At 44.4% G+C, this 24,460-nt stretch overlaps 2 protein-coding genes across 2 annotated transcripts; one reads left to right on the top strand and one right to left on the bottom strand.

Annotated features, from left to right (window-relative positions):
- The first annotated feature begins 1,355 nt into the window (after window positions 1-1,355).
- Window positions 1,356-16,341, top strand: LOC133370635 (cytochrome P450 2G1-like). The gene is made up of 9 exons (XM_061597224.1): window positions 1,356-1,651; window positions 5,305-5,467; window positions 8,947-9,096; window positions 10,880-11,040; window positions 12,778-12,954; window positions 13,237-13,378; window positions 13,512-13,699; window positions 14,863-15,004; window positions 15,848-16,341. The coding sequence occupies exons 1-9, from the start codon at window positions 1,382-1,384 to the stop codon at window positions 16,027-16,029; spliced, it is 1,575 nt and encodes a 524-aa protein (XP_061453208.1). The 5' UTR covers window positions 1,356-1,381; the 3' UTR covers window positions 16,030-16,341.
- Window positions 7,813-23,290, bottom strand: LOC133370641 (putative inactive cytochrome P450 2G1). Its single transcript, XM_061597230.1, has 6 exons — window positions 21,129-23,290; window positions 20,184-20,358; window positions 18,853-19,040; window positions 18,363-18,486; window positions 17,942-18,119; window positions 7,813-11,123 (listed from the first exon to the last, which is right to left on the bottom strand). Exons 1-6 carry the CDS (start codon window positions 21,141-21,143, stop codon window positions 11,102-11,104), a joined length of 702 nt encoding a protein of 233 aa, XP_061453214.1. The 5' UTR covers window positions 21,144-23,290; the 3' UTR covers window positions 7,813-11,101.
- Window positions 23,291-24,460: the final 1,170 nt, after the last annotated feature.

The following is a 24,460-nucleotide window of genomic DNA, read 5'->3' as shown; positions in this document are numbered from 1 at the left end:
TTTGCAGAAAGATTTGACACTGTCAGTTATTTATTTTGCAGTCATTCTGATCTGTTTGCAGAGAGGCTATACAACATTGGGCTTATCCACATGGGAGCCTTTCTTCGTAGCAAATACACTGCTTTTGCCGTTGTAATAGATTTGCAAGGTGCACACCATGCTCAATGGTAGCTTCAAATGTGTTGTTTTCCATTCACACAAGTAGGCATTTCTCTGGGAAATTAGTGTCACTGTTTCCTTGTAGCCATGCACTCTACTTTTACATTTTTACTCCTTCTGGTTGCTCCAGTTGCAAATCTGCATAAACTACTGTGTGGATGAGCCCATTGTACCAAGGGTCACCCCAGACTTTGCAGTGCATTTTACTGTCACTTCCCTTATGACCAAAAGTCCAGTTTGGGGTGGGAAACAAGAGCGCCCAATCAACTTAAATTTGCCAGTATGTGATTGAATTCCACATCAAAATAGTGACAGTATGGAAGCACGCTAAGTAGCTTGCATAAAAGATAATGGGAAGGGTCAAAATAAATCCATATAAAAAAACCGCAACAAATACAACTTGTTGAAAGCTAAATAAAAACACAATAAAAGTTTGAAAAGTGACTTTGTTGAACTACAACTCCCATCAGCCCAATCCAGTGGTCATGCTGGCTGGGTCTGATGGGAGTTGTAGTTCAAAAAAGTCACTTTTCCAAGCTCTGAATAAAACTATATACCACAGATGAGACTGAGCAGAGCACATAAAGAAAAAAAGTTTAAGATTTAAGAATCAGAGTCCAGGAAACCTTGGGTAAAGATGTATGTCTTTAAGGGGTGATTAAGAGCCATGTTGTAACCCAGCAGCATCTGGAGGACCACCTTCCCCGCATTGAAAGTAGACAGGCTTGCTTGCCCCTCCCCCCTCTGCTCCCTTGGACATGAACAACAGCCAGACAGGAAGACTTCTAGCAGAGGAGGCTTGTCCTAGATAAGCTTCCCTTGCTAAATGTGTGTGTTTGGGCACAAGAGCAGAACCACGACAAAAATGTGGCAATGTGAGCATGGGCAGGTCACTCTCTTTCTCACCCTCGGGGTTATTGAGGGGATGGGGGGATGGAAGGAGCGGTGTTTAAGGGAGTACAGTGGGGACCAAGAAACAGCTGTACGTTTTGAGTCCTGTCACCTACAACCATTGTCAGAAATTAACTTTTGCATCAAAATGGTTTCACTGAAGCAAACAAGGTGAAAAGATCCCGCTCCAAGCCTGGGGAGTGTTTTTCTTCCGTCATGAAACTTGATCCTGGAAGTGAACTTATTTTCCAGCCTCTCCCTCCTCAGCAGTATCTCTCTCTCTCTGGGTGTGTTGCAATAATCTCCCCTTTGCCACACTGGCAACTCTTCCATGTGCGTGACTCCTGTCTATTTCCGCTTCCTCACTCTGAGCCCCAAAGAAGTCGGGGAAAGAGGGCCTCGCTGGGCACGCAGAGAGTGGGGAGAGAAGATGGAGCCTTGGCTGGGGGTCAGCTGGGCCTTGGGCATTCTTCTCCTCTTACTTCTTCTCTGCTGGAAGAAGGATCACCCCAGGAATCTGCCCCCAGGCCCTCCAAGTTGGCCTCTGCTGGGCAGCCTGCTGCACCTGAAGGGACCCTCCTTGCTCCACAGCCTCTTGAAGGTGAGCTTTCAGGAGTTCAGTGGCCTCCCTTCCTAGCAAAGCAGGAAGCCCCCTGGGTCGGACGCAATGCTGCTGAAGGCCAGTGCGCGTCCCTGGGGCCAACAGAGGGGGTAGGAAGAGCCACAAGGCCGCTGAGCGCTGGGGCACACGGACTGAACTGGCTTGCTGACCTGCTTTTCAGCACTGGGTTTCCAAGGCAACACGCCTGGAAGTCATAAACCTCCGTCCTGCAAAGCCTCCTCTTTCATCTTTCAGAAGCATTGGGGGGGGCTTGATTGTGGCTGCTTGGCGAGGAGAGAGATGCATTCTGTTTCTTCTGTTTGGGACATGGACATTTAAATACTTAAAAGGTTCAGGGTGCAGCCCCATGATAGCAAAACTGCATGATGATGTCCATGTGCTCATTTTTATCTATAGATCCAGATCCAGCTGCCTTTCAAAAGGAAACAAAGAAACCAAACTCTGGCTTTTGCTGTCAGGGCTTACTGTGAGCTCTGCGGTGCCAATAGGATTTTCTAGGGCCAGTACACGACATGTGTGGACTTAGCCTTCCACCCCATCCGCAATCTGTGGGCAGAATACATGTTAAAAACAAAGCAAGTCTTATCCACCATCTAATATGACCTCTCTCTCTTACTCCCTCTCTCCCTCCTCCCCACCCCATCCAGCTGTTGCATTTCGGGAGGAAAGTAACTTAGGATGGGGAGTGGCTGAGGCTCCCCAGCACCAGGTTCACAGTGTGCTCAGTTGTCCCATGAGCAAAACTGGGTGGCGGTTGTTTTTAGCTTACATTGAAAAAAACCACTGGGGAATCATAGAACCGGAGAGTTGGAAGGGGCCTATAAGGCCATCAAGTCCAACCCCTGCTCAGTGCAGGAATCCAAATTAAAGCATCCCCAACAGGTGGCTGTCTAGTTGCCTCCTTAAGACCTTCAGGGTTGGAGAGCCCACCACCTCCCTAGGTCATTGGTTCCATTGTCATACCGCTCTAACAGAACGTTTTTCCTGATGTTCAGCTGAAATCTGGCTTCCTGCAACTTGAGCCCATTATTCCATGTCCTGCACTCTGGGATGATCGAGAAGAGATCCCGGCCCTCCTCTGTGTGACAACCTTTCAAGGACTTGAAGAGGGCTATCATATCTCTCCTCAGTCTCCTTTTCTCAAGGTTTATCATGCCCAGTTCTTTCAGTCTCTCCTCATAGGGCTTTGTTTCCAGTCCCCTGATCATCCTTGTTGCTCTCCTCTGAACCTGTTCCAGTTCGTCTGCATCCTGCGGTGTCCAGAACTGGACACAGTACTCAAGATGAGGCCTAGTTAGTGCAGAACAGAGGGGAATGAATACTTCAGGCAATTTGGAAACTATACTTCTGTTAATGCAGCCTAAAATAGCATTCGCCTTTTTTGCAGCCCCATTGCACTGTTGGCTCATTTCAGCTTGTGATCAATAACAATTACAAGATCTTTCTCGCATGTAGTATTGCTGAGCCAAGTATCCCCCACGTAACTGTGCGTTTGGTTTCTTTTTCCTAGGTGTAGAACATTCAGTTATCCCTCTTAAATTTCATTCTGTTGTTTTCAGCGCAATGCTCCAGCCTGTCAAGATCATTTTGAATTTTGTTTCTGTCTTCCAGGGTATTAGCTATTCTTCACAACTTTGTATTATCTGCAAATTCCATAAGCACTCCCTGCACCACTGTGCCACCCCATAATAATGTCCCTGATCTGGTGCTCATCCTGCTAAGGCCCAGCTCAGTGTAAGCTCACATAAAGCTCAAAGCATGTTAGCTTTGAAGCGAGCCCAGTGAGTCCAAGGGTGCTCCTCTCCAATTTTGTCTAATATACACATTTTCCCCTTACAAGGCATTTTGTATGCTATTTTTATTAATATATGTATTTTTATGCACACTTTACATATAAATACCTTGGAATTATATTTTGCTCTACACTTTCCTGGACCTCCCATATCCGGGCTGCAATACAAGCTGCTTATAACACCATTAGAGTTACAATCAGATTTTTTCATACCAAAGGTGGCTGTTTTATTCCCGCTGCACTAACAATTTTTAAAACCAAAATCCTCTCACAATTGTTATATGGTATCCCAATTTGGATTTTAAATTTCCACAATAAAATAGAAACATTACTCTCAAGCTTCCTCCGTTCTATTTTTGGACTTCCAAAATGTGCCTCTCCTGCTGGCCTTCGCCTAGAGGCCGGAATCTCCTCAATAGAATGTACAGCCTGGATACAGGCCTATAGGTTTTGGCTTAAAATAGCTTATTCTGACCCCCATTTAGGGCTCTTGCACCTAATTTGGAAAGATCCCTTTGAAAGTACATGGACCAAAACCTTTAGTGGGAAGCTAAAATACCTAGGCCTGTCTCTTGAACTATTATCATCTTGGAACCTAGCGATGGCTAAGTCTACCATCATCCAACGATTAAAGGATATTGACCAACAATATCTAATCTCAAAGGCCCACACATCGTGCTCCCCAATGCACTTTAATTTAAGTTTCCGTTTTCCGTCTTCACCAATATATCTGGAAGAGTTAACCTCCTCACACTATAGATTTCTGTTCTCTCGTGCCAGATTCAACTGTCTACCATCAGCTCTCTTAATGGGTCGTTATCAAGGTATCCCGCTAGAAAGACGCTACTGTATTTGTAATCAGAATTTACCTGAAACCCTGGAACATGTCCTACTTAACTGTGAGATATACAATGTTCCAAGAGTTAAATTAATTCTACCATCCATTTCTACCTTTTCTGATAGAACACCAGAATGGATTGTTCACTTTCTTTTGTCCGATAAAGACAAAACTCTAACAGAACTAGTTGCCAAATTTCTCTATGTATCACAATCCATACATAAAAACCAGGTTCAAAATATGCACTCTTGATTTAATAACTTATTTTAATTCTCTGTTCTTGACAAATTGCTAGATGAAGAATTTTGCCTATTAGCTTAAAACTGAACATTGGCTTATTTCTATCTTGTTTTACTTTTAATTCTATTACTGTTAAATGTACTTACCTGTATATTTAAATTGTATATAACCAGCTCGGGTCTATGACCGTAATAAATAAATAATAATAATGCACACTTTACCTTAGTATAGGCATTTTATACACATTGGGTTGTATCCAATGCTAGTTCTACTGAAAGTGGAACTTGGTTGGGGTAAAAAACCCATGACTTGGCTGCAGAACTGCATTGCAAAATTTGAAGAAGTGCACATTTCAAAGGATGGCTGCGGTTCAGTTTGCACACAGTTTCAAAAAGTGCAACTTTGGTAGGTTTGCCTTTAAACTTGAATTGAATTTCTCCCCATCTCTATGTCAGAGTGCGTGTGCACATGACTGCAATCACAGATCTTGCTGCACAAATAAAACTATTCAACAGTGAAAAGCACAAGCAATCGGTTGGCTTGGTTTTCCCTGGCAGAACCTCCAAGGTTTGCTTGTTGTATAAAAAAAAACTTCCAAAAGGTGTCTGGTTTTTATGAAAACATTTAAATATAATGTTAATGTTTATTTCAACTGCCTCAATCAAAACAAAACATTCTGAGTGATAAATGAACTCAAAATGCATCTTGCTAGCCCTGAAACAGAGCTTTGGTTTCCTTCTTTTGCCACCTGTGGTGGTGCAGCTGAGGGAGCAATATGGAAACGTCTTCACCATCTACGTTGGATCCCAGCGGGCTGTTGTGCTCTGTGGTTACCAGACAGTCAAGGCTGCGCTTGTGGACCAAGCGGAGGAATTTGGGGCTCGAGCCGAACTCCCCCTTGTGGAGAAGACAAGCAAAGGCCATGGTGAGTGGCACCATCTGTCCACCTGAGCTTCTGATTCACTGCCTTAACTTAATGGTTATATTACTACACTGTGCGTGCTTGTGCTAGGTACTGTGTTATAGTGGTACTCATGGAGAGGACTTGTGTCTGCCATTCTAGATACCCAGAATAAGGGTCCACAACACTGGATATAAGATAGGAGGTTGCCATCTGCCTAGTCAGGCCATTGCTCTGCTAGCTGAGTATTAGTAGCACTGACTGTCAGTGGCTCACCAAGCTTTCGGGCAGGAGTCTTCCCCAGCCCTACCAGAGCAATGGCCCGTCCCTTTAGGGCTTGGGAGTTGGCATGGTGTGGTGGTTTGAATCAATTCCTTTAAACGTTTCTTAGAGAAGCCACCCATCTCAACTGAGCATTTATTGGCAACCACACTCCCTATAAGACCTCACTTTGATTTTTGTCACTAAGCAGCTTTCAAACATTCACCCTGTCTGGGCCAGGTGTTATTTTTTACCTTAATATTAAAATCCATCTATTAATTCACAGTATTCAGACAATAAATTGTTATCTACATTTTGCAGCCATTGGAGGGATTAACTATCCTATGGCACTTTGATTGAATCTACCAGGTATTTTTGACAGCTGCTATAGCACATAAGAACATAAGAAGAGCCTGCTGGATCAGGCCAGTGGCCCATCTAGTCCAGCATCCTGTTCTCACAGTGGCCAACCAGGTGCCTGGGGGAAGCCCGCAAGCAGGACCCGAGTGCAAGAACACTCTCCCCTCCTGAGGCTTCCGGCAACTGGTTTTCAGAAGCATGCTGCCTCTGACTAGGGTGGCAGAGCACAGCCATCACGGCTAGTAGCCATTGATAGCCCTGTCCTCCATGAATTTGTCTAATCTTTTAAAGCCATCCAAGCTGGTGGCCATTACTGCATCTTGTGGGAGCAAATTCCATAGTTTAACTATGCGCTGAGTAAAGAAGTACTTCCTTTTGTCTGTCCTTCCAACATTCAGCTTCTTTGAATGTCCACGAGTTCTAGTATTATGAGAGAGGAAGAAGAACTTTTCTCTATCCACTTTCTCAATGCCATGCATAATTTTATACACTTCTATCATGTCTCCTCTGACCCGCCTTTTCTCTAAACTAAAAAGCCCCAAATGCTGCAACCTTTCCTCGTAAGGGAGTCGCTCCATCCCCTTGATCATTCTGGTTGCCCTCTTCTGAACCTTTTCCAACTCTATAATATCCTTTTTGAGATGAGGCGACCAGAACTGTACACAGTATTCCAAATGCGGCCGCACCATAGATTTATACAACGGCATTATGATATCGGCTGTTTTATTTTCAATACCTTTCCTAATTATCGCTAGCATGGAATTTGCCTTTTTCACAGCTGCCGCACACTGGGTCGACATTTTCATCGTGCTGTCCACTACAACCCCGAGGTCTCTCTCCTGGTCGGTCACCGCCAGTTCAGACCCCATGAGCGTATATGTGAAATTAAGATTGTTTGCTCCAATATGCATAATTTTACACTTGTTTATATTGAATTGCATTTGCCATTTTTCAGCCCATTCACTCAGTTTGGAGAGGTCTTTTTGGAGCTCTTCGCAATCCCTTTTTGTTTTAACAACCCTGAACAATTTAGTGTCATCAGCAAACTTGGCCACTTCACTGCTCACTCCTAATTCTAGGTCATTAATGAACAAGTTGAAAAGTACAGGTCCCAATACCGATCCTTGAGGGACTCCACTTTCTACAGCCCTCCATTGGGAGAACTGTCCGTTTATTCCTACTCTCTGCTTTCTGCTTCTTAACCAATTTCTTATCCACGAGAGGACCTCTCCTCTTATTCCATGACTGCTAAGCTTCCTCAGAAGCCTTTGGTGAGCACAGTGGGGAGGAGAGCCTGGCTGGGAGTCCAGAGTCTGTTGAGCTCAAATCCCTGCTCGTGTCTCCTGGGTGTCAAGGGCCAGCTAAAGATCACCCCACAGTGAGTGGCTCGGGGGTTACGTGCCCTGCCACCTGTGCAGCCGTGGGCAAGCGGCATAGTCCCAAGGAGCCCAGTTGCCCCCCAGCTGGCAGTTGCGGACAAGGAGGGGTCTGGCTTGTGCAGCTGTGGCAAGCTGAGCAGGCCCTAGCCAGCTGGGGAGGACTAGCCTCAGAGGGAGGCAATGGGAAACCCCCTCTGGATACCGCTTATCATGAAAACCCTATTCATAGGGTCGCCATAAGTTGGGATTGACTTGACGGCAGTCCATTTCCGTTTTTTACCAGGTATTTCTATATTTTGTTATTTTATACAACAGGTTTAGGTAAACATATTTTTCAATAAACAATTTGTTAATTACAATTTGTTAATTTTCCAGGGAGTATAGCAGAATATATCCTCTGTTTTAAAATGAAACTGAAGCGTTGAGAGGGATTGATAACTGCCATTTGACATATTCCTTGTCCTGTTCTGAGAAAGCGCAAAATGTGGTGGCAGTCTTGGAAACATTGCTGCTGATATACTTGAGAGTCCTGTCTCACGTTTCATCTGTTGGTTTTGTATTTATACATTGTTTTGTTCACAATTATCTGTGTTTTGCATTGTTGTACTTATTACTGTCTGAGTGTTTTGCATTTATAAATTGTGGCTTGTACACACATCCTTATTATTGGTACTGCCATTTTTGGCTTTGTGTCTTATATCGTATCATTGGAAACCTTTCCTTTGTTTCTTGAGTAGTGGTTTGAGAGACAGGCTAGGATTTTGGAGATGGATTCAAATCCCTACTTGGCGGTGAAGCTTCTTGGGTTATTTGCGGGATAAAATAATAGGGGGAGACGAAGAGACCTGTATACCCAGAGTCAGACCACCCATTTGTACAACTTCTGAGTACCTTTTTAATTGCTGTAGCCTTTTTCACAACTCTGATGCACGATTTGCATCCCTGACACATAAGATAATAAATTTGCATGCATAGGCTTGATCATTGCCACTCACAGGCATACAGTTTGTAGAATGGACTCTGGTGGTGTTTGAACTTCCCCACAAATTAAAAACAAGTAAAAAAGTGGGGAGAAGGTTAATGCATTATGCAGTGCCGGACTGCCATGCAAGGCAATGCTGACAGATTTACAAGTGATGCCTACGCTATTTGCTTCATGTGTTGATTCATCAGTTGAGTAAATAGCCTGTGACAGACGCCCTCCAAGTCTGGCATCCATCCTAGGCAGTCACCTGCATTGCCAGTCCCTAAGCGCAGGCCTGTGTTCTCTGCCCCAACTCCCTTGGAGGAAAGGGGGCATACAAATGTAATCAGCAACAGACCAGAGGCTTTTCTCCATAGCCATTGTTGGTCTGATCACTAGAGAATGTTGCAAGACCTGCTGGCAGAGAGGAGCCCCCCAGGCAACTCGAGAGGGAAGAAAGATCTTGCTTGCCTCCTCTTCCTCCCCTCCCCAGCTTGTCTGATTGTAGGTGGGCTTTCTCGGCCCCCTCCCTCTTCCAGGCATCTTTTTCAGCAATGGAGAGAACTGGAGGCAGATCCGTCGTTTTGCCCTCACTACCCTTCGGAACTTTGGGATGGGGAAGCGGTCCATCGAGGAGCGGATCCAGGAGGAAATCAAGTTCCTGATGGAGGAATTCAGGAAGACGCAAGGTTTTGATCTTTGTTCCTTGGTGTCTAATATGACAAACTTCTGCTGAGGGATTTATCAGCTAGAATGGGCATCTTTTAAGGGTCAAAATGGTCAAACATCAAACAATATAAAAATTGAAACATACAATTCCAGTCTAAAACATTATTTGTTTTGCATGCTTTTGGAACATGTATGTAGCAATTTTTATCATTTCCTTCAAGTCCACAACAGGCCTGGGACAATGAGGCCATGGCAAAGATCATAAAATCATAAGGAAAGCTCTACTGGTTCAGAGCAATGGTCCACCTCCTGCGGCATTTTGATCAGTACCAGACAACCAGATACTTCTGGGAAGCAGGGCAAGAAGTCATCAGTCCTTATTGGAAGTTACCCCCCAGGCATGTTCAGAGGTATATTGCCTCTGGAGCTGGAAGTTCCATTTCATCATCATGACTAGGGATGGGGGGAAATTTTGATTCAGTTGTCATTTAAAGGTGAATCTATTCAATGCTTGTCCTACCCAGAGTGACCCATTGAAATTAATACACATGACTGACTCACATTAATTAATTTTAGTGGGTCTACTCTGAGTATTTGTTGAATACAGCCCCTAATTTGCATTTGCTGAAATAATTTGGAAACCAAAGCGCAGCAACCCTTCGACAGTCACACTTCTCCAAATGTTGCTCTGCAGCGACGGAACGTGTCCCCAAATGCATCTACTTAGATAAAGCATGCACAAGCAGGTATACATCCGCCAAAATTGCATACAAAATGCATCATTTTGGGGGAAATCGGTTTGCAAAATTTCATACAAAAAGGTGTATATTAGAAAATAAATAAAAAATGCTGAGGAATTTTTATGAGGACTTTTAAAAAAATCGCAAACTGACATGGAAGAAACCAAAATTGACAGATCCGCCCATCCTGAATCATGACTAAGATCTTTGGGAACGTGACCTCTGGCTGATGTTTTAGGGTCACAATGCAAAGACCAGTTTCCATTGGAGACTGTTGCCCTACAGTGTGTCACCCAAGAGCAAAGGGTCACCACGCCATTATAGCCCCTCCTGAGGCGGGGCTGTTTCCACCGCAGGGCCTGCTGGCTACAGCTTTGCTTTTCCACCATCAGATGGAAGTGGAATTGAAAGAGAGCACTTAATATAGTGCTGCTTTCGCCATGCACATCATCTTGCAGTTTCCTGTTCTCACTAGGTGGGTGGGTGGGATACCAGCTCAGTGTAGTCCAACTCCACACACCCACACCCACTAGCCACAGAATGTGTAGCTTAGTCTGTGATTCAGTCACAGGAAGGGGACTGTGGGGTTACTTCCCACTATGTGGCTGGGGGATTCACAAGCAGAAATTAGCATAGTCCAGGGATAGCCAACATGGTGCCTGCCAGGCACTGTTGGACTCAAATCCCATCAGCCCCAGCCAACATGGCCTGTGGTCAGGCATGGTGGGAGGTGTGGTCCTCAACATCTGGAGGGCACCAGGTTGGCTACCCATGGCATAGTCAATAGCCATGTATATATCTGCAGCTATAATACATTCCATGCAGGCTGGGCAGCAAGGAATTCTGGAATCAAGCCCTGACACTCACTCCCACTCCAAACAGAAACCACTTCGCCTGTGTGACGGAGGTAGCGCTGGTTCGTGAGTCAGGCCCAGTCACAGTGCTCTGGCATGGATCTGGTGGTGTCCTTCATCCCCAGGTTTCTAATTGTTCTGTTGCAGCAGCCGCAGGCAGTTCTGCCTCTCCACCCTCATCCCTTTTTCTTTTCCTTTGCACCTGGCAGGGTCCCCCTTCGACCCCACCTTTGTCCTGCGCCGCTCCGTGTCCAACATCATCTGCTCAGTGGTCTTTGGGGAGCGCTTTCAGTACGACAACAGTGAATTTCAGGCCTTGCTCTACCTCTTCCAACAGAATGCCCGACGGGTAGACACCATCTGGGTGCAGGTGGGCAGAGATGGAGGGGGGCAGGAATGGGCTGGAAAAGAGCCTCCCAACCGTTGCACAGTCATTGGGTAGCACATTTTGACCTGGGGAAGGAAGATATTTCAACATCTTGCAAAGTAGCTTCTGCTTCCCTTTCTGCATAATTCTCCCTCCCAATATAACAGGGTTTGAAGGAACGGGATCCCCATCCAAATCCAGTTGGACAAGGGGGGCTGGACACCATGGAGAGGGCCTTTTCTATCATTGCACCTGGCTGGTGGAACACTCCCTCTTTCCCACTCCCTGCTCCTCCGTGCTGCAGAAAGATCAACCTGGCACCTTCCTTATCTTTTAGGCACCACACTAAATCTGTCCTGCCCGTCCCCGATTTGGATGATAAATTTTGATATTTCCTTTTGAATTTATGTCTGGTTTTGGTTTGGTTTATGGAGCTGTCCTGCTGGCCAGTGAATAACTAAGTTATTGAATAATTTAATTACAGCTGTCTGTGCATTATCCCTTTTAATTTGAGTGGATTTTTTGTTGTTCCACTGCTGTGACTCCATAATGTGTTTTTATTCTTAAGCTGCCTTGACTGATACATGTTTTCTAAACAAATATAGATGGGAACTAGCGGGTGCTCTTGAGTGCCCTTCAGAAAATGTGCCCTTGTTACTATCCATTAGTTTAAGCAAAGAAGCTGACTGGCTAACAAAGGAGGAAGTGGTTTCTTGCAGACTAATGAGGGGCTCCTCCAGATGGCTTGTTTATTGAGCATTTATCCTGATGTGCTTCTACAAAGCTTATGTAGAAGTTAGATTATATTCCCTTTTTATTGAGCACTCACTCTAGATTATCTTTGTGGGGTGAATACGACACTGAGTTTTCCTCCTGCATTTATATATTGTAAATGACTTTGGAATGTTTCATGGGCAACAATTCATAAGTAAAAATAACTTATTTCTATTATTATTATCACCATCATCACCCCTGATTTGCTTGCAAGGTCTTTATACATCTTCCTGTACATCATTCATTCATCCACACTTTTCTTGTTTCTAACCGTAATCTGGTGATGCTGTACCTTACAGTGGACCTGAGGTCTTTGGTGAAGCCCCACAAAGAAGGCCTCAAAGGTGTAACCCTCACAGGGCCAAGAAATCCAGTGCCCATTACTGGGCCCATCACCAGGCTTAAGTTTTGTCAGGGAGCCTAAGCTCCTTTGTAATGCTTAGACACCACCACCGAGGAGCAGAGATGGGTGAGAATTTCGATTCAGTTCGCATTTCAAGCAGAATTTATCAAATTCGCACTTTCCGAAACAATGAGAACTGAAACACAGCCATCCTCCGAAATGCGCATTTATTAGAATTTTGGGATGCTGTTTGCCAACTAAACAATGTTTACAAAAATGCACATATTAGGGGAAAGTGTGCGTAAAAATGAATATATGAGTGAAAATAACAGGCAGAAAGGCATGACGTGATGAGAAATGGCTTCTTGCAGAAATGTGTCCCTTTGTCAAAACTGCCGACAAAAATGTGTTTATTTGGAGAAATTTGCACTAATGTGGTGAAGATTTTTTTAAAAAACATTCGCAGATTGCTTCAGAAATGTAGAGAACTGAACTGAACCTTGGAACAGTGAGAAACTGAGAGAACCGAAACTGACAGATTGTCCCATCCCCACCGAGGAGTGGCTGCCGGGAAGAGGAGCTTCCATCTCACGTCTGACTTTGTTTCCCTTACGAATGCACAGCTCTATGGCCTCTTCCCTCAAGTCTTAAAGCACCTGCCTGGTCCACACAACCGGCTCTTCGAGAATTATGAGGAGCAAAAGAGATACGCAGCCAGGATGGTCCAGAAACATGAGGATACTTTGGACCCAGCCTCTCCTCGGGATTACATAGACACCTTCCTCATCCGGATGCAGCAGGTACGTAGGCTGCCATGGCAATCCCAACCAAACAGGAGGCAGGTAGGAACACTGTCCCAAACGACTACATTCCTTTGGCTGCTTTTAATTAATATGACGGGAATGGACCTTTGCTGCATAGGACTTACTTGAGTGTGAGCACTGTAGAGGGATCCTGGACACAGGGAAGGACATTCCTTTGCTGAATGATATAGCACAATATTTACTGCTGTGCAGAACCTCCATTTTAAATCCACTTGCAGCTCATTTTCCACTTGCATTTCTTGTTTCCTTTGCCTGTAGGACAGCGGGAATCCTAGCACTATATTCCACCAGGAAAATCTCATAGTCTCCACACTGGACTTGTTCTTCGCTGGGACTGAGACCGTCAGCAACACATTGAGATACGGCCTCCTGATCCTCTTAAAGTACCCTGAAATCACTGGTAAGTTGAGCTGGGAAAGAACCATATGGAACAGAACTTTGCAGGAAATGCAACTTGCAACCACTAAAATAGATATTAATACTAAGCTTTGCTTGTTGCTAACTCTTCCTCCTGGGATGCTGCAACATCACAGAGAGAATCCAAGAGGAGATAGACCAAATAGTTGGGCCGAACCGGGCCCCTGCAATGGAAGACAGGCTGAAGATGCCGTACACGGACGCTGTGATCCATGAGATGCAGAGATTCATCGATATTATTCCACTTGGGGTGCCCCACTCTGTGACGTGTGACACAGAGTTTGCAGGATACACAATTCCTAAGGTATGTGCAGTTTGCAACAACAACAAAAATCTCCCACTGGACGAGAAGAAGGGGGTCCACGTTAGACCAGCATCTTCTTTCTAAGAAGCCATATTTATTTATTTAAAACATTTTTACCCTGCTCTTCAGCTGAAAAGACTCACAGAGCAGCTTACAAATCAATCAAAAAGACTGTCCCTGCCCCCGGTCCAAAAGACACAAGACACGAAAGGAAGAAGGCATGGGGGAGAGGGAAGCAAACAAGCATTTGTTCTTATAAAGACCAGCTGGCATGAAACAATTCAAAGAGAGGAGTCGGAATGAGCTACCCTCTCAACAGATCCCCAAAATCTGACCACAGCAAGGGCCTACATAGCCATTCTCTTCTGTTTGCAAGCTTCTCTCTATAGCTCGCCATGAGAGTTGGAACGCTGCTTGTTTAAAAAAAATTAAAAGCTGGTGTACATTTTCTCCAGAATGCAATACCCATGATCCTCCTCACATTGCTATACTGGCTTCCTGCCTGCTCCTGGATCCAGGTCAACCTTTTCACTTCTGAAGCCCTTCACAACCTTATTTCCCCACTCTTGTATCCCAATACGTGTCCCTGGCGGGACCTTTGCTCCTTCAGCTTGAGAACCCTCAACTGCCTGAAGTTCTCCTGCCACCTCGACTGTGCCCTTTCTCTCTGGCTACCTGGAAGCCCATCTACAATGCCTGCATGCAGTCACCACCTCTCTCTTCCATCCAATCCCTCCTCAAAAACAACTATTTTTTGTGAAGGCTTTTGCACCATCCCTTAGACCTAACAACCTCCACTTGTAATGTCTTCTGCTCACCCCTGCCTCCATCTCCCTTCTCTACCTGTCTTGTCTCTCCTGTGTTGAATTTTAGACTGCAAGTTGCTTGGGGAAGGAACTGTCCTCTCGTACTTTGTAACATGCCAGGCACATCAATGGTACTAAACATATACAAATAAATAACATTCAAGAGCCTCGATTCAGTGCATGTCCTCACACAGCCCTTTTTGTGGACTCCAGCCAAATCTAGAAGTTAGCATGGCCCAGTTTGCACAATACCGATCTGAAGTACTTCAACTGCTGCAACTTTTAACAGTCACCTGGATGATACCTTCTTCCTCCTCTTTTTCCCTCTTTACTCTTACCTCTGCCCTCTTTTTCCAGGGTACCTTTGTGTTCTTGCTGCTCAATTCTGTCTTGCATGACCCCACCCAGTTCGAAGCACCAGAGACCTTTGATCCAGGGCACTTCCTAGATGACAAAGGCAAGTTTAAGAAAGCTGCTGCCTTCATCCCATTTTCTGCAGGTGAGTGTTGCACAATAACACTTAAAAAAAAACAAGCAGCAGAGTAATCAGCCCTCTTTTCACAACTCCTGCAAAATCGATGACTAGTCATCAGAACAAAGCCTCCTGTTGGAGGCTGGGCCTGGCCTCCAAGATGTCTTCTGTATCTTTAAAAGTTGTGCAGAGGGAAGGGAGAATTCCACTTTGTGGTCTTTCCCATTACAGGGTTGCAAGACACCTGCACTTGGCTGACTTTCTGTTCTCCTAAAGATACAGGATCAGTCTCAGGCCATGGACCTGGCAACCCTATGAGCAGCCCATGGGGGCAGCTACATTTTTCATCCAAGAATGTCCCAGGAAACAAGATTACTTTATGGGATAGTATTGTTCCCAGGGGCATTCTGCGTCAGGAAATGTGGCCAGGAAGCTGTCAGGTTCAAGCAGCCATGAGCCTTTGTAAAAAAAATATGTAAGAACAAAACAAAACCATTGGCCAGGCCACTTTGTTCTGCATAGGGCTTTGCGCCAGGATTTACAGGTGCTGTCAATCAGCAGCAAATCCCCTTTCGGTCCAGAAACTTGTTTACCTGCCCCATACCTGATGATGACATAGATGATGCCAAATGTAGGGCAGGCCACAGCCTCGCAAGCCAAATGGGGAGGCCTGATGGGCATAATTGGGACTGTGAGCCAGAGGTTCCCCACTCCTGATCTAAATTTAGGTAAGCCAACCTAAATGTTCTGAAAAATTCAACTACCTTCAGTCTTCAGATGAGTTTTCTTTCATCTCCCCCACCCAAACAAGCTGGGCTTGAAAATCTAGAACAATCCAGCTCCTTAATTTCTCCCCTGCCCACCCCACAGGGAAACGCTCCTGCCCGGGAGAAGGTCTGGCTCGGATGGAGCTGTTCCTCTATCTCTCCACCATGTTGCAGAAGTTTGCCCTAACATCTCCCATTGCCTCCGAGGAAATCGACATCACCCCGGAATACAGTGGTTTTGGGAAGGCCCCATGCCTGTACCAACTGTGCCTCATTCCTCGCTGAAGCAGCAGGCTCACTGGTACAAGAGATGGTCTTCTCTGTGACTTTGAGGAAGGCAGGACAGCACGCTCTTGTTTCCACCACACCTCATTTTTACGCCAGAAGAAAGAAAACTGTTGAACAGCAAGACAGAAAGTGGGCAGGGATGTGTGCTATCTGGTGGCTGTGGGTTTCTCCTGAGGTTTTTTTTTCTTCCGGAAGAATTTTAGGCTTGTTTACAGCCTAAATGATGGTTGAAGAGGTGCCAGGCTCCTTGGGCCAAAATGGGAAAGGTCTTCTGGGTGTGGAATCCTAAATAAATCTGAATAAGTAAAATGAATGTGTGAAATGTGTAGCAGCCTCCTCAACACGGATAGGAAAACCACTGCCGGACTGACTGAGGCTTTTTCAAGGCCATTGTGCCTTTTATCAAAAGCCTCTCCCTCGCACGCTCTCACTGTTTTTTGCCTCTTATTAGTCACCTTCTGCTCTCTGCAAATGTGCTTGTTACATTCCGGGGGCCGGGCAGGGGAGTTCTCTCTCTTTCTTTCACATTTTCTAAATCTGTTTTGCTATAAAAGAAAGGAGAGGTGAAAGTAATAGAGGGAAAACTAATTTAGCACAGATGCTGCCCAGAGAATGGAAGCTGATGAATGAAGATGCAAGTAAGCAACACTTTATCACTAGTCCACCAGTTAAGCTCAACAGGAATTGGTACAGGTTGCATTCCTATGGCCCCAGGAAATGCATCCCAGGAGCCATACAGGATACATGGATCATCTTCTCCAATCTTGGAGAGAGAGCTACAGATCTCCCCCAGCTTGCAGCTGTACGGCCCTGGCCCTACCAATGTTGGAGCTCTGACATCAGTGGGGATGGGAGAGGGGCAGGTTGGGGGCATATTGGAGGAAGACCATGGGAGAGCTTGGATCCAGTGCCTCCCTGGTTCCCCAACGTGCCTTCAGACTCGAGAGAAATGTATACCAACCAGGACATATATCAACCCCATTTATTTTCCTTCCACTGGTTCCCAATAGAAAGGGTTAGGGTATGTCCCCACATACATACACATACCCCTTAGTATTGCACAGTAAACAGGCTGATACTGCAAGGAGGAAGCTTCCAATTGAACTTGCAAGGGACCTTTGCTGACCAAGATTAACCTCTGAATAAATATTGTAGAAAAATCTTGGCTTTTCTGGATAATTTATTACTATGTTTGGATAATTTAGTACTATGTCAAGTGCTGGGTGAAACAACCATTTAAATTCCATTTCCACCCAACTGCAGAAAAGCAGTGCCTCAACTGTGCCAAAGGGCTCTTGTGTGGAAACAATATGAGCCTTGAAAAGCCTGTTTCACTGTTTATACCACTAGGTTAGTTGCTGGCTTGACTGGGAATATATGGATTTTGTGGGGGTTGTTTCATTATGACAAAGCATTTGCAGGCTTTAGGTTAGAGGCAAGATCTTTATTCAGAGTGAGCACCACATCAGCCCGCAGCACTGGGGAAGCTGAGGGGACAGCATGGGCAGGGCCCTGCCCCTGACTTCCTGTCCCAGCACTTCCTGTTTCCTTTCTAGGTCCTGAGTTTCTCCACTTAGTTCTGTTACTCATCTCATGATACAAGAGTGTTTAGAGCAATCAGATCTATGCACCCTAGTGCCCTTTTTCTACCATGATTAAAATCAGGCATAGAAGAAACACAGGAAGTGACAGGATCAAAATCTGCACATAAGAGACTTTATTAATAGTAAATTTCCAAGCAGTTATTCAGGGATCTAACATGCTATGAGCAAATCTTGCCTTGCCCGTCTCAATCACAATACAAGCCTTTAGTGTGTACACATTTACAGTGTTACCTTCCAATCAGAGACAGACAGAAGGTGCTGACTAAACAGAGAGAGTCAGCTCTTGTGCATCACTGCCTATTTACCTTGGAACCAGACAAAGGCGGTAAGCCTGGGGAAACTTTGAACCACCTCGCACTTCTGGTGAAATGTCTGTTTCCTCCCGTTCCTGGAGCGCTTTCAGATGGAAGTTTTGCAACACTGCCGTAAGGAATAAAAAGATCTCCATACGGGCCAAACCTTCACCCAGGCAAACCCTTTTCCCTGGAGTGGAAAGAAAGAGGATTTCTTTGTTTTGTGTCTTAAGAGAAAGATTCGTTAAATGCACCAACTCAGGATGAGTCCTCCCAACCCAACCCTCAATCCAGCAGTTACTAGTTTCCTGTGAAAATAAATGTGAGCCAAAATCTTTACCTTTCTCCCTCTCTTCCCCCCTACAAATCCTTAGACCCTCCTAAGCCAGCCCTCCTGTTCCTTCCTCCCCTTCATGAAATAGACATGCATCACCTGTTGAAAATGGCAGAAAAGCATCTTTTTCATCCAGAAAGTGGCCAGGATTGAACTTCTCGGGTGTCTCAAAGTGCTGGGAATCATGCAGGACAGACGACAGGAAAGTCAAAACTGTGGTGCCCTACAGAGGAAAGGCAGAGAGCCCAGAGGCAACGGTCACTGCAATGGATCTAGATCAGACCATCCTGTCTCCTCCTTAGGCTGAGTTCTGCCTTTTGCATCCTGCCTCACAGCTTAGTCCTTTGGGTACTACACTACATGAGCTCAAATCTTCTGCTTCCTTTAAATGATGCAAAGAGGAACCACAGCCACTGGGCGTACTGTAGCTTTCCAACTCATGGTGATGTGTGAACCTCTGACTGCTGTTGTTTTCCTTGACTGATGTTTTGAGCTCGCATGCACGCACACACCTCCCCATCTCTACACCTGCAGGTAGAATTCTGGACCTGTACACCAATGTTCCTGTTAGCCACATGGCTCACTGCACCTTGGGAATGGTGTACCCCCGGAAATGTGTTTCTTTGGTCACTGAATGAGGAGCTGCAGTAGGAGCAATGTCTATAAACAGCTGGATCTCATGGATGACAGCTTCTGTGTAGGGCGTCCGGCTCCGGTCCTCCAAAGAGGGGCTGCGGTTCCTCCCAATGACCTGGTCTATCTCCTCTTGGATGCTTGCTGTAAACAAGTGAGAAGGGTTAGAGCTGCTCTATGTGCTGTATAACCCGGAAGGTGGGATTGGAGCTAACTGGGAATTAAAGGCTGTTAGCTACTCTTTCTGGGAGGAGGAACCATGGCTCAATAAGATATGTTTATGTTTTATTAAACATTTGTTTATGTTTATTAAAAGGTTTTTAATGCCCTACATCACTTTGATATGTAGGCAGTGTACAACGTAAGGCCAAAATGCAGCAGTTGCTTTCCTTACAGAAGGCTCCATCACCAGCATCTCAACTTCCAACTTCATTATGGAATTCCGAAGCTGGGTTTTCTTTCTCCTGACACAAGGAGGAAGCAGAAGAGAGCACCGTTATCAAACTAGGGGCCAATCCACATGCCTGCAGAAAAGTTTTATGGAAGGCTGGTGAACGGCCAGCAGGATTTCTCTTCCAATCGGATTCAAAGTAGCACAGAATAGATTGGTTAAAATTACAGTGAGTCAGCACCAGAGACGTAAGAAGAGACATCCTGGGAAATATTGATACAAAAACAAGAGCTTAAGAAGGCCGGCTTCCTGTTCTCACAGCGGCCACCCAGATGCCTATGGGAAGCCCACAAGAGGACGTGAGCGCAACAGCCACTCCCCCCACTTCCGATTCCCTAGACTCAAGAGGTAGAACATTGCCACCAGGCATGGCAGGCATGAGTGCAGTAGCGAAGGTGAATGCTTTGAGTTAGTAAATCCCACCTCTAACCCCTCTCTAAGCAAGGCTATATTGGTATTTCAAAAGCAATCATGTTCATTACAATAACTGTGGCATGTGATTATCTCTAGTAAGAATCTTCCGAAGTGAGCCATGTAAGATACATGTCTGCATGTATACAGACAAATGAGCATATCAGGTAATGTGCTGAGTCTCTTAGTCTCATGTAAAGAAAATCAAAGTTAGGGAAGGCCAACGCAGGAACTTGTTCCAGTCAACAACAATATTTTAGCATATAAATCCCAACTATTCCTCCTCTCAAAAACCTCCAAAATAACACGTTAAGAGAATTGGCTTGTATTTTTGTTTCCTCTAAATTCATTTACTCTCATCTTTGCTTACTCAAGTCATCCAAAACTGGCCTTTGCAGCTCCTCTTCCCCCCTCCCAACATGTACCTGCTCCATTTTGGTGAGGAAACAGCCAAGGAAGTCCTGAGGGCAATTTGGATGAAATGATTTCCGGTGCATCTGGATCCTCTGAGATGAAGCCTGTTAACTCCTTGACATACCTGGACGTATTGTGATAAGGCCCAGGCACGATCCACATCAAGCCCAGGGAAAAAATCCTCATCTTTGAAGAAAAAGAGCATACATCCCCGTCAGGGCCTGACCTTCCTCATCATCTTGCATCCCATGCTCTGAACCTTAATTCCCAGCCCCTCTACTATGTTACCCCTGAGACATAAAAATAAGTAATTTAGCTTTGGAAAAATATAGGGAGAGGCATCTGGAGGCATTGTTGATCACCTAACACTATTCCTTACTTCGAGTGGTTATACAGGAAGCAGCCTTTTATGCTAAAGATGCACCTCTTCACACTGGCCTTTTACACCTGAGGTTTATATTTTAGGGCCCACCCAGTTCTTTTTATGTAAATTGCTTTAAATGATATTGTATTTTTATATTGTTGAAGCCCACCCTGGGACTAGGGTTGCCAAGTCCATGGCCTGAGACTGATCCTGTATCTTTAGAAGGTCAGCCAAGGGCAGGTGTTCTTGCAACTCTACAATGGGAAAAACCACAAGGTGGAATTCTCCCTCCCCCCTCCACAACTTTTAAAGATACAGAAGACCTCATGTATGAATTACACAACAAAAGGCAGACATTTGCTCTCAGGGCTTTTTGCTAGGGTGTTTTTGGACCCCAGCAGTTGTTTCCATAAAGAAGTGGTGACTGGCTGACATTTGGGGATGTTGTATAGGTTAAAATGTGCAATGATGTCGTAGAACATCCCTGTAGGTCTACTTATGTGTAAATTACACCGTGAAAAGTGCACCAGGGATCCAAAAGTACGCCATAAGTCTGCATGAAGTTAATGAACTCTAATGAAACAGGACTTACCTTTGCAGGAGCCATGCAATTTCTTCTTCAGCAAGACTTGTTCTTCTTTTGCTTGGTAATTCTTATCTTTATTCATGGTTCTACTAGTATTCCTAAAGCTACTAGTATTCCTAAAGTCCATCCCAATCTCTTGCATTCTGTATTTTCTTTAATCCTGCTGTTGTTTGTGACTGTCTAGCATCCAATGTGTTGTTAGTTAGCATTAGATACAAGTTCCACTCTTCTTCACCGGTACCACCTCTCCCTCCATTCTGGCCCCATTTGCATTTTATTTCCATCACAGTAGACTTCACACAAACTCAGGTGAAGATTAAAATGAAAAGCCACCCCATTTATTTTCTCTGCAACATCCCTAGAAGAGATAGCCATCCAGTATCTTACCCACCCATTGTCTTATTTCAGTAGAGATTTCCAGGTTTCCAGTTCTGACCCAGAAGAAAACCCCACGTCCCAATTTTCAGGAAGCCACTGTTTGCTTTCCCACCTTCCTCTTTCTTTCCTTTGGCGCTATAAACATCCATGGCATTTAAAACCAAGGCCAAGCACAGTGCATTATATGACTGTAAAAGTAGCACACATGGCCTGTATGCTTGAGTTGATAGGGATGCCAAGCAGCATAGTTGTCATGTGTCTTATAGTTCTGGGATGTGAGGAAAGCAAAGAAACAGGAAAAAATATATTATTTTAAATACATTTTCCCTTGCAAAATGTCCTCATACAAGCCTTGATGCTACATGCAACTTAATGCTACAGGCTGGCTGGCTGGCTGTCCTTCTCCCCAGCCCGCTGCTGGGAGCCGCCATCAAAGTTTGAAGCAGGGGCAAGATGAAGAGCTGGAGGAATTTGGGAAAGGGAAGTGCTTTTTTTAGCCACACACACATGCGCTAAAGTAATGATAAAACAGAGGCAAACCTGCCTGCTTCCAGTGTGCAAATGTCTTGCTTTTTCTCTCTTTTCTGGTTGTTAGGGTGGTGGTGACGCTACAGCAAGTGAGGACACAGGTAAGGAAGTCATGAGCGTACGTGTGTGATGCTGATGCACACACAGGCACACACAGGGCATGACTACACAGGACCAAATGTGGATTCACGCCAGCCTGTTAAGGTAGGGGTGTCCACACAATCTCCATCTCCACCCCTGTGTTATCCTGGACCTTTCCCCCTTTAAATGTGGGGTTTTTCGATCCTTGGAAAGTCTGGAACCACCAGGATTGAGAAACCCCACATTTAAAGTGAGAAAGGTCTGAGACAACACTGGAGCAGTGTCCATGTTTTGCTTTGGTGTGTGGACCAGCTGACAGACCCAAACCAAGCAGAGTTCCATCCTATACTGAAAATTCTGGACAATTCATGTAAACCTTCCATCTTAATGCTAAGTGTGTACGGAGGGAAAAGGGGGGGCTGCAGGTGTCTACAAGAGGTACTCTATATTAATTTCTGTATTGTTTATCTCCATTTCTCCATCATGGATTCACTGCTCTGCCTCAGTGTTCCTTGGCTGTAAAATGGGAGCAATAACCTCTACGTGGCATAAATGCAACATACTGTTGCACGCTTTTTGATTTAGAAGACATTTATATACCACTTAATATCTCAGAACTCACTACTCTTCTTATCTGGAACAGCTGGCTTGCAAGCCCATTCTGAGTTCCTGCTTTCAGCATGTTGCACAGGTGAGGCTGGACTGTCTTGGCCTTGCTGTACTCCCCATTGGACCACATGGCAGCCCTGAACCCTAACAAACTTGTGTGCTGTTTTTTTCACCTTGGAAATTTTGAGAGGCTGTGCAACCGACCCAGGCAACAGAGAAGTGATCAAAGCCACTTAATGTGGAACATGAAATTTAAAAAACAAACAATACCAATCTGTGCAAAGCACAGAGTGCAATTCCAAACCCACCGAAAGAGGGTGGTGAGAAGAGGCATCCTTTGGTTCTGGCTCAAGTCAAGAGGTCTCTATTCCCAGAACGCAGCTGAAGCCAGCAGCACTGCAGAAAGGGCGGGCTCCAGCCAGAGATGTTTTGGGGTTTGGGGTTCCAGCAACGAGGACCATTTGAAAACCCTCTTATTCTTGTGAAAGTCACCACAAACAGCAATGAAAACAGGCTGACTGGCCTGTTTGCTGCTGTGGTCCCAACAATTAATACAACACAAGATTTGTGTTTTTTCTTTTTTCTTTTTTACAATAATTTTTATTCAAATTTTCATAAAACATACAAAACAAAATCATAAAACATTCAAAGACAAAAAACAAAACAAAACAAAACTGATTAAACAAAAAAATAAAATGTTGACTTCCCATTTGTCACAGATCAAATCAGTTATAGGTCTACAATATATAACAATCCTATCTCTTAAATTATATTATAAAATCACTTTCCTCCAGTAGTTATCTTAATTAATCATCAAATCTCATAAACATTACTTTATTCTTTCCACAAAAAGTCAAAGAGGTTTCAATTCTTTAAGAAATATATCTATCAATTTTTCTCCAAATAAACATGTCGATTAATCCATCTCATTAATAATAATAATAATCTTATTGTCATAACCATAGTCCAAATAAACATATCGATTAATCCATCTCATCAAAATCTGTTAGGTCCAATAATTTCAATAGCCATTATTCCATTATCCATATTAATTCCATCTTCCATCTTCAATAGTCCTGTTAAGTCCAGTAATTTCAGTGTCCAATCTTCCATTATCAGTATTCCATAATAATCTTGCTGTCATAGCTATAGTCATATAATAAGAGTCTGATGGGAATTTCCTCTATCCCAAATATTTTCTTGCCATCAATTCTGAATAAGTTGCTGAAATATTGTTGTAAAGTCATATCTGTGTTCTTCTTTTTTACAAAATGCACTGGCTCATCTCTTGAGAGTTTTTCCATTGTCACATGGCTGCAGTTAATTCCATAGATTTTCTCTATATCAAGCTCCATCACATCATTCCAGTCCAGAAGATTATCCAAGCCATTGATAACTTTATCTCTAATATCTTCATTAATTTCTTCAGAGATAACGTTAAATTCCAAACAGTAGATTTTATTTCTAATATCCATAAACTCCAGATCTTTTTCCAATTCCACATTTGTTCCAATCTCCAGGGCTTGTATCTTCCCTTTATTTTTTCTTTTCTCATCTCTGATCTCATTCTCCTCTCTCACAGGATCCCCTATTTCTTTAAGCTCCTGCGTCATTTTGCTCAGTTCCATTTTCAGCTCCTTACTGCCCTGTCGCAGGGTTTGTTTCGTTATCTCAATCTCATCCATTATTTTCTGAAACATAATTACTTCCAGATTCTCAGCCACTTTCTTGATTGCCATTTT

This window comes from Rhineura floridana, chromosome 15 (genome assembly GCF_030035675.1).
Source record: "Rhineura floridana isolate rRhiFlo1 chromosome 15, rRhiFlo1.hap2, whole genome shotgun sequence".
In the NCBI taxonomy this organism is placed as follows: domain Eukaryota; kingdom Metazoa; phylum Chordata; class Lepidosauria; order Squamata; family Rhineuridae; genus Rhineura; species Rhineura floridana.
Note: the sequence above shows the minus strand (reverse complement) of the source record. Positions and strands in the feature narration are given on the sequence as shown.